General features: G+C 41.5%; 1 protein-coding gene across 1 annotated transcript in view; it reads right to left on the bottom strand.

The window, feature by feature from the left end:
- Positions 1–1,767: 1,767 nt before the first annotated feature.
- Positions 1,768–10,725, bottom strand: part of enpp1 (ectonucleotide pyrophosphatase/phosphodiesterase 1) — a 30,269-nt gene continuing 21,311 nt past the window's right edge. The window contains exons 16-23 of the mRNA XM_023415104.2: positions 9,793–9,977; positions 8,950–8,989; positions 8,689–8,849; positions 6,924–7,059; positions 6,157–6,231; positions 4,756–4,888; positions 3,551–3,695; positions 1,768–3,383 (exon numbers count right to left, since the gene is read on the bottom strand). Of these exons, the coding sequence (XP_023270872.1) occupies positions 3,231–3,383; positions 3,551–3,695; positions 4,756–4,888; positions 6,157–6,231; positions 6,924–7,059; positions 8,689–8,849; positions 8,950–8,989; positions 9,793–9,977 (1,028 nt within the window). The 3' untranslated portion in view covers positions 1,768–3,230. The remainder of the gene's footprint in view (positions 3,384–3,550; positions 3,696–4,755; positions 4,889–6,156; positions 6,232–6,923; positions 7,060–8,688; positions 8,850–8,949; positions 8,990–9,792; positions 9,978–10,725) is intronic.

Genomic DNA, 10,725 nt, shown 5'->3' with positions numbered 1-10,725 from the left:
ACTTATAAGTAGATCCCATTTATAAATAGTGCACATGTTAATCTGCATCAATCATTTCCCTCCTCAGTATTAGACAAATGAAGCACTGGGAGTAGAGAGGAACTGGCCTGTTGAATAGCTGAATGCCAGCCTGTGGTGGGAGATAAGAGCCTGTTCTTGTCACTATCCACAGCTGCAAGGAGGCCGGAGAACACAATCAGCTGCAATTAGGCCTCATGGCTCACAGAGGGACACAGCTGTTATCTGTCCTCTGCTGACGTGCACCATGCCTGAGGGGATTCTTGTGAATGTCAATGAGGCGAGATGGTGCCAGAGAAAGGTTGTGATGTAAGGGGCATTTCTTCGTGCTTGTCTGGGATTTGATGCATCATTTTAATGACTCACATCCCTCAAGTCAGGTTGACAGTTTGATAGGAGGCTGATCATCATTTCAGCAATGCAAGCCCAGTCATTTCATACTTACCTCTACTATGCAAAGGACCATAATGATTCAGGCTGTCCGTGGTTTAGTGGCGAGGGTGAGTTCACATCCGAGAAGAGAATGTGGGAAACCATATCAGCCCACTACAGCAGTGACAGAAAAGGACACCTGACTGATTAAACTAGGACCCAAATATGGCATCTGAATGGCGTGTGAAAGACCAAAACCATCACTCAATGTTTCCCACCCAGAGCAGAGCTTCCTGGAAGACCTGTGTGAATGACTGCGCACCGCGGGTCAGCTGAGACCGATCACCACAGGCAGATTTAAACTAAAAACCCAAGTCATGGTCACATGCGCTCTCTCACGCACACACCACAGACTCTGACATGGAAGCTGAACCTGACAAGGTTATGCAAACCCTGCTATGAGCTGAAAGTCTCCCAGAATTCTTTGCAGGAATTTATCTGCACTGCGTTGGTTTCCATGTAGTTTTAAGCAGCGTGAAAATCTTTACAGTAACTCTGCAATTTCATGTCAGTCAAAAAGAAGCTCAGTAAAGTTAGGAAATATAAGGAAACTCACTTGTGACGAACAGTATATGCGTTTCACTTTCACTATAGAGACACCGGCTTCCAAACATTCATACAAATGCAAAAGAAAATAAGTTGCACTTGAGACACATGAATCAAACCTGAAGTTATGAATATAATCATATTTTCTTCCACATGTACAGATTTATTAATATAAATGCTCTTGTCATGTTACACAACAATGCAGAATTTCAATACACCTGATACAGCCAGCACAATGTTTGCAGGCAAGTAAGGAGAAAAGGAAATGTCCACTCATACAGTGCATTCACTTTAAAAGAAATCACAGGATTTCTCACTTCTCACACAAAAACAGAGCTGTAATTACAAAGAACATTTGCTCAACTCCCCTCATTCGTTGCTACATCTCAACCGCAATGTCTGAATAATAATGTGACAATCGAGCCCATCTTACATCAGCGCCGAAACAGAGAACAAGCTCTGGTTTGAGACATGAGAAATAGGTCACTGCAAACATAAAGAGGTGCAGAGCGAACAAACTGCAAGGGCTTACCTTCAGGCTCACTGCACCGCCGGTTTGGTCAGCCAGAGGAAGTCGCTGCTGCATTTACTGAAGAGAACATTAAGAGCTCAGTTTCCTTCCTCGTGCGTTCACACATACAGTTGCATACTGGAGACGGCTAAGAGTGCGACTGCTGATTGGTTATAACTCATGTTTTGCTCCGCTGTAAGTGTGAAGAGAGTGTGTGTTTGCAAACAAAGAATTGCAAAGAACTGAAGCCACGCAGTCAGTATAGAAGAGATTTTATATGAAATTGTGTATTTGTCCATAGCTACCACTTCTGACAGTACTGGAAAAAAATATATAACATAATGGAAATACCTAAATCTGAGTTTTTCATTTTGCACAAATTATTTGCAAACAGCTGCTGTGAAGTGGCAAATCAAAGACTGAACAAAGAGTGTGTTGATCCCACAAATAATAACCACAAACACACATTCACACACACAGTCACGGACAGATTACTGAACAGGCCTCGCTGGGCGCAGACAACCTCTCTCCATCTCTCAGCTCTCATCTCTACAACTACACACTAACGTTCAGAACCTGAGAGTTCTGCTTCACCTGCAGAACAAAGAAGAGAGCGACTACAAAACGACCACAAAGAGACACAAACCACCACAGAGGCAAAATGACAACAAAGAGGCACAAAAGCAGTAAAAAAAAAAAAAAAGACACAAACAGCCATGGAGAGATAGAAAAAAACGACTTCAAAGTATCCACAAAAAGTTGTAAAACCACCACAAAGACACACACACACACACACACACACACAAAAAGATGTGAAATGACAGTCATTTTGTGTCTCTTTCAGTCTGGGTGTTTAGCTCCTGTGTAGGAGAGGTGGCGGTGGGGGTTTTACATGTCTGTGCCCAAGGGCAAACTAATAATCACATAATCGGTCCATACATACGTGCACACACACACACTCACACACACACACAACTGAATAATTATCTCTTATTAAATGTCATTAACCAAAAATTTACACAATACTAAGAACAACATTGGTGCTGTGTAAAGGAAATACAATAACAACAATCAACATTTGGCAGGTGAAAACTTCAAAATAATTTCTTATTGAGAAGCAAAACTTATTATTTTCTTTCTTAAATTGTCATTGGGTGTGTGTCCTGCAGCTGCAGTCAGTTGTCCAGATGTGTGGCAGGATTCCCTCAATAAAAAATACCCCCCCCCCCCCAACGAAAAAAACAGCAGACGTAGATGTTTCCAGATCGTCACAGTGTTTCCTGAAATAAAAGAATCTGTGGTATAAATACTTCTTCCTTCGATAAATGCTTCCTTTTCCCTTTTTTGTTTTAGTCCCATTTGAGGAAAGTCATTCAGCGGATGTGACGTTGTCTTTGGTTCAAAGCCTCATTTATAAAAACACCCTCTGACTTTTCTCTGTACAGTCGTCTTTAAAAACACGATCAAAAACAAATGCATGGCTTTCACACAATGAATAATTGTAAAATTGGAATCAGATAAATTACACTTTTTTTTTCTTTCTAAAAAATGGATGGACGTTGGGATTAATATGGTCTGAAAACAGGAAATGTTTATAGGTGAGGCACCTGTTAAACCCGCTGAGAGCAGGTAAACTGTGTGTCCACATAGACAGAGACCTGCTGTGCAGACCAATAGGGCTTCCTTTGGAAATTTAAACTTTACTTTGATAATGTCTCTGATTTTACGCGGTGTGTAGAAACGTCTTGAGCTGTAGCGTCTCTTCCACCGATAACCTGTCGTGGTAGAAGCTCAGTCCGGTCAGGAGCTCGATGTCTCGGACACGGGCGGAGTGAAAATGTAGCCACTCCTCCACCCACGTCAAGTCCGACCCAGTCTGAAGAGAGATAAAAAGAGGGGAAGAGGAGGAGGAATGAAGAGAAAAGGAAATCTATTAACGGGTGATCTTTTTCAAATCTTATCAGATCTAATCATTATTTCCACTGTGGGATTTGTCAGTGGGTTTCCACAGAAGTAGAGTGACGTGGTTGTGGTGTTACTCACAGCACAGCTCTCTGTGTGGTCAGGTCTGTGGGGCAGGATGAAGGACTTCGCCTGCAGCGGTCCCTGGCAGTTGACGGGGCTGAAGGTCGAGTTGCCACAGCTGGTTAAGATCACGAAGAAATGTGTCGGGACGGGAGCCTCATTCCTGGGGAGACCGGAGATCACAGCTCTCATTTTAACTTGTGATGCGTGCAGAAAAAAAAACAACCCAAATACTTTCATTTATAAAACCTAAGCTGATGGATGATTGGTCAAAACTGCAGGTTTGCTGGTTATTTTAAAACTGCTGAAAATGTGGTTTCAAATGATATTTTTAAGTATTTTTTGTTACAATCAAAGCTTAAGTAAAAAACAAAAACAAACCCTTAGCCACAATGAGATCTTTCAGTCCCACCCACTCAAACAACAGAGTGGAATTCAGACGAAACAAAAATTACAGAGACGTTTCAAGTGAAACAACTAAAACTGCTCCAACTTTGGCAGAAAACAGTTTGTTCGTGTAGGAACTGGCTGTTTAAAGTAAGAAGCTGATTGAGGAAACACATTCAGGGCCGTTAAGGTAGCAGTGTTGAGAGGGTAAACGCAGCATAAATACTAATGTAATGTTCCAGGATAATTCATCATAAGAGCGAATATTTCTGGAAAGTTTACTGAGCTCATGACACAAAGCTAAATAGAGTAATTTGTAAAAAAAAATCCTCCATTTCCAAATGTGTACATGTGTATGTGTCTGGTCTACTTGATGTCATCACAAGCTCTGAGATTTAAATATTTACATCTGCAGGAATTCGTGGGAAACTGAAACCTGTTTCATTATCAACCACAATTTACTCAAGACAGATGACTTAAGATTCCTCTTTCTTCTCTAACCCTTACATCATGTCAAAGTGTTTTTCAACCAAGACAACAGATTCTGAGCTGCATTTCCAAAATAAATGTTAACTTATATTACTGATTGATTATAATAAATAGCAAATATTCACTGTCCTTCGCTTCTGAAAAGTGAGAATGAGCGAATTTTCTTTACACGTGATACTAAACTGAACATCTTCGACTTTCGGATAGTTTGTTTAATAGAACCATCTGATACGACGCTCATTTGTCATAAGAATTATCATTACTAAATCAATATATATCCAGTTCATTGATAAATATAGCTAATTGTTGGCTGCACCTCTAATTGACTGATTGATTGACTCATTTACCCTGAGATTGGTTTGAATGCATCAACGTTTCCGTCAAAGTCTTCATCAAATATCGGCCCGCTCATGACGTTGACTCCGTTCAGCTGTTGTGAGTACGTTGGAAGCAGGACATCATGGACATGGGTCCAAACATCTGCGGTTAGAAAGAATACACACAAAAAAACATGTTACTACTTCACCAATATACACAACTGATAATAATATGCATCTGATTACATGTAGAAATAAAAGGAAAATATATTTTAATGTGGACATGATCCCTGCAGAAAGGGTCATCCACAGTGTATAAGAAGTGATGTGCCACCAGGGGGCAGCATCTGTTAGCTGATTTATATTTAGGTTTCCAACAGATACACTCTACAGTATTTAGAGGAGGTGTTTCTTCCAGTGGTAGCTCATACAAGTGAGAAAGAGTTTCCATCTACAGCATGTGTGGCCCCAGTGGAAACACAGCCAAAGCTGTGTTGGCTAAACTCCTTAATGAATCAACCCCCCCCAACACAATCAACAAGTTTCAACAAATGCATGGCTCAGTCATGCAGCTGTGTAGGCCACGGCATTTTCACGTCATGTTGAGTCACACATACTTTCACAAATGACACAGGTGATTTTGTAATGGTGCGTAGTATGTGCAGGTACAGACATAATCCTCAAAGGATTTAAGGCAGAATTAAGCAACATTTGTATGAGCAAAAGCACAAAAATCAAGGGAGGGAACCAACAGTTCAATTCGTATGCAACCGTGACCATTTAAAACACAGAGATTTCATGTGGTATCTAATCGACTGTGTTGTTTCGAGCACAGTTTGGTGAGACGGCTCCGTCACTTTGAAAACTAAACCACCTTTAAGCTGAATCTTATTGTGAAGGAAACTGCGGCGTCTGCAGCAGGATGGCAGCGGGATTAACTCTGGAAAACATCCCCTGACTAAACCTTTAATTGTACTTTACAGAAAGCGCTCAACTAAATTAAAGTACAGTAGTCCCATATAATCACAGCGGTTAGATCTTTGGACTCCTGTTATGTATATTTAAGAACCAATTGGGTTAAAAATATAGCCTGTTTTTAGGAAATCAGCTTTGAAAAGTATAATATTGAGCAATAAAAATTGGCTCACGAGAGCAGGCGAACCACAATACCTGCTCTCGGAAAACTTGAGTGTTTAACAATTTCACAAAACAGCGTGGCGTCATGTCTAGTTGGGACCCAGAGTAACCTTTTCAGGTCACTAGTTAATTCAATTGTTCAGCTCAAAAGCTCTTTCATCCAGCTGGCAGATGAACCCCTTCTGACAGATCTGGGATTTTATTTTAACTCATTCATCACCAGGACTCACATTTCCAGCTTTGGATGCAGCCAGAAAAACCAGCAGCCAATAAATATTTGAAAGACTGACCCACCTTTAAATGCGGGGAACATTGGTGCCATATTGCTCGTGATTAAAGAGTCAGTCTCAGGTCCGTCGACAGTCAGATCTGTAAAAAAATGAGAGATGAGAACGTGTCAGCTACTTAAAACACTTATGGCATGTTGCAAAAATCTGATGTTTACGGTGAAAATAAGGAATAACGTGTTACTGGCTAAAGCTTAACATGGTCGATTCAAAATCTGCTTATTATTTTTTGGACTAATCAATTAACTATTTTGTCTAAAAAAATTTCAGAAATATTGAAAAATGTCTGTCACATTTTATACTTTAAATAGAATTAGTTTCATGGTGATTGACTAACCAGTTTTATATATATATATATATATATATATATATATATAATAATTGGTGCTCTAAGGTCATTGAACTGCACAATTCACACTTGAAGTGACGATCAAGAAAAAATGTCTAATTTTGGTGAGTGTGACTTTAACACAGTTGTAGGGGAGCTTTTACTTCTCACTTTTACTCTGTCACTTCCTCATGCGGAGCCACCTGTGACCACAATTTATTTAGAAATACAGTGAATAAATAGTGTCTCAATTAAGGGGGGGTGGGACATTTTCTCTGTTGCAGCCCTACAGCACGGGGGCATTTTTTACATGAGAATGTGGCTCTGAAAACACGTCAACTTGAATTCAACACCCAGCTGGGGACGAAGAGCTGTGACCCCCACTACCACACATGTACACACGGGGACACACACATATACACACACACACACACACACACACTCACTGGGGGGATGCAGCAGGCCATAGGACAGATCAGAGTTGTTTCTATAGCGAAGACACAGCTGGCTGGCGGCCGGTGGGATGCGGACGTCAGCACGAACACACGCCTCCAACTCTGGGCTCAGAGGTCGGGCTCCGGTCTGAGAGAGAGGATCAGTCAGTGGTGGACAGTGTGGAGTGGGACTTCAGGCCAACTCTCTGGGAGTTGTGTAAGATCGCTTGGCTTGATTTGGCTTAGCCTGTGTTTGTGGGTCAGCAAGGGCATCGTATTCTCTGTCTGAAGATCTCTCTAACAACAATAGTCTCATCTCACTCCCCTCATAAAAGAAAATGTAACATTTTGGGGAATAAATGTGATACTTTTGAATTCAGTAACACTAAGGATGTAATTTGGTTCCAATTACAGGGAAAAATGTAATGTAATGTTTCAGAGAAGACAGTGTCCAATAGAGAGAAAAGGTGAAACTTCTGGAAAAACCTAATTCAAAATCCCAATGATATGTTTAACAAAGCTAAAGTTTTCCCTGCCGCTGAATGTGTGTTCTCTCCAGGAGCAGGTGGTGGTGACTTGACAAGAGCTTTGGCCATTGTTATGTTTACAAGACAAGAGGTTTTAACACGCCCTCTGAGCAGCACTACCTCTTCGGGGCAGATTGGAGGCTACAGTGAGTCGCTATCGTCAAGTGACGACACGAACCGCGGCTAGTTGGTTAGCGTGTTAACTTCAGTAGAAGAAAAGACGTGACACAGACAAGATGTAACATTGGCGTTGCTTTCCATTGGCAGCTCTTGGTGAGTAAAAGAATGAAGTTTGATTAGTGAGCAACATTGTGACTAAGTTTACGACTGGTAAGTTAACAGCTGTTAATGCTATTGCTGGAAATTTAGAAGTAGCTCCTTTAAGGAACAACATTGTACTTGAGCCCTAACATTCACAGACACAGCAGGACAGACAGGACTGAATGATGTAGAGGTTTCTCTGAAGAAATTATTTCTTGGGCTTAAACGAAGATTTTCTTTCAGGGACAGTAATTATTACTAATTTATATACAAATTCTCTTTCCAGGAATCTTACTGAAAAATATTGTAAAATTATTTGAAAATTACAGATTGGTACAATAAAAAGTTAAAAAAATGTTCTGTCCCTGATTACAGGCAGATAAAATGCAGCATTTAAAGCTATGCATATTTCCAACATCCTGAACAAGACTAGAAAACACAAGCTTGTTCTGAAGGCAGATGAGCAGCACGGCGTCACGCCTTTCATTGATGAACTGATTTTGTAGCAGGCAGAGATGTAGAGATGTTAACTTTGACAAGCTGTGACATGGAAGTTATCTGTTGGTGTGCAAGTGAGATGAGCAGAACACTGTATGTTATAAAACAAAACACAATGTAAACCATAGTTCTTTCAAGCCAAAGTGAATACAGTACAAACCATATTTAGCTTGTACTGTATTTGAATAGAGCTTGAATGAAAATAAATCTACATCCTCACTTGCTCTATCATTCTGACAGTAAAGCATAACAGTGTAAGCTCTCCTGGGAATGCATCACTCTGCCTGAGGTCATGATTTACACTAAAGTTCAACCACGTAATGAGAAAGACATGAGCCGAAAGGATGAGTAACAGCTGCTTAGAGAAAGGTTTCAGATCCTAAACAGCCTCTTACAATCGACTGCCAAACCCCAACCACTGAAGAAATATAGCCTGGAAAACAGGCTATGTTTAGAGATAGAAGACAGCTCCGAGCAGCGGACTCACTCACCAGAGGCTGGATGGTGTACGACACCCAGAGGGGCATGAGGCGGTCTTTGCTGTATCCGTTGAGGTAGTCAGAGTGGTGCAGGAGACAAAAGTTGGCGCCTGCTTGGACGACCAGAGGGGTGCCGAAAGGATGGTGGAGGCGACGTAAGCTGACTTTAGCACCTAAAGGGGAAATGTATCACACAAAAGAACGTCACACATAAGGGAAAAAAAAAAAAATATTATAAATGCAAAACAAACAAAAAAAAAAAAAGATACTGACCGGAGCTGGTCGTTATGAGACGTCTGTACATATCTGCCTCCTGAAAAGAAACACACACTTCTTGTTAATAAAGTTTTAGGCAGTTACACACAGTACACACAGCCCCTGATGTCTTTCTTCAAAGGCTAATACAATGTTACTTCTTATTCACGAACCCCCACCTCCACACCTTTGGCAGATATCGAAGCTTAAAAAAAAAAACAGACTTTCTCTTCTTTTCTCTCTTCCTGCAGATCACTTCAGGTTCCCATATATTTTTAGGCTGTCCTGCACACGCGGCATGTTTTAGATTTACCCACACATTTTCAATGATGTTCTTCTCTCCGAGCGCTGCTCCAAAAGCTTCAGCTTGTGTTGAGTTTTTCATGGTGGTTTGCTGTTGCAGAAGCCAGACCCTTTTCAGTTTCACTTTCTTCACAGACTGCAGGACATTTGCATCCAGAATCTGCTGATATCCCTCTGTGCAATGTTTCCCAGCTGCCACACCACCCCAAAGCTGAATATTCCCACACTCAAACTTTAACAGTTGGCAAATGACTCTGGCTTATCCAGATGTTGCTCTGCAGACTTCAGATGTTGACTTTGGGTGATGAGGTTGCAGGTACAGTTTCCTTCTGATGACTCTTCATGGCAATCCATTCAAAAATTGTGTGAGACATTTAAACTCCGCAAACCACAAGTGTTAATCTCTTGAAGTCTCAGGGGAATTACCAAAGTTATTAGAGCTCATCCAGTGGGCAGCGAGAATGTCTACACCACAAAAGGTGGTGGACTGATCAACTGACACTGACATCCCTAGGTCCCTAAACAAACACATGACCTCAATAGCTTGTTAGCACATACCGCTGCCTTGCTTTGGGACGTACAGGTGCACTGCAGGTCGTCAGTGGGGACGGGGTCACTGGCCTCACAGGGGGTTTCATGGGAGAGCTGCGCGGGGTGAACTGGAGGGTGGACTGGATGCTGCAGGAGGTGGTTCAGACTGCCGTGAGTCCCGTTGTTTGGAGCGGGACGGATACCGAGGAGATCTGGAGGAAGAAGAGAGATTAAAAAAAAAGAGGGCATAAATTTCAGAAACTACGAGGGACGGTAGAACAACCTGTCTTACAACGTTTTACAACCTTTCATTGTAGATTTCTGGCAGTTACATCACTGTTTTATTCACTGGCCTCATCACACAGATACAGAGGTGCAGTTGGGAAAAAGGGAAGGAACAGGCTCTTCTGGTGGGCTTTATATCAAGTGTCTTGAAATCCTTTAAGAATCTTTGAGGCGAGCACTCACTCATTTCCTTCTTACGTTTTTCTTTTTTAGTAAATCATTAGTGACAGTTCACTGCACACACACAACACACACACACAGATGTTTCGGCACCCACCTTGCGCAGCGTGTGTGAGTGTGTGTGAGTGTGTGTGTGTGCACATGTCCAAGTGTGGACTGTAGACTCGATTGTGTGTGATCTCCCCGTACATTTGAATTTATACTATTGAGCCATAACACCTGAACAAATTATGTGGAAGTAAAAATATGACCAATGATCTATGCAAGTGTGTTGTGTACAGTTTTCTGTGACCTGCTGTACGCACTGTAGTTGTGTGCAGGTGTAAGTCGTAACATGCTGATGCTTATTTTGCGAGTTTCAATGCAGTTTACTTTTCTTAAATCTGGTTGATATGGCGACCATTTTTTGCTGCAGGCACCAAAGGGAAATTTAGTGCAGTTCTGTTCAGCTTTCATGACTGAGAGGAAGACGATGACTAAAACTAGAATTGTGAA

This window comes from Seriola lalandi, unplaced genomic scaffold (genome assembly GCF_002814215.2).
Source record: "Seriola lalandi dorsalis isolate HSWRI2012SDOR001 ecotype SW California unplaced genomic scaffold, Sedor1 jcf7180002054544, whole genome shotgun sequence".
NCBI classification, from domain to species: domain Eukaryota; kingdom Metazoa; phylum Chordata; class Actinopteri; order Carangiformes; family Carangidae; genus Seriola; species Seriola lalandi.
The sequence above is the reverse complement of the archived record's forward strand: the minus strand, read 5'-3'. Positions and strand labels throughout refer to the sequence as shown.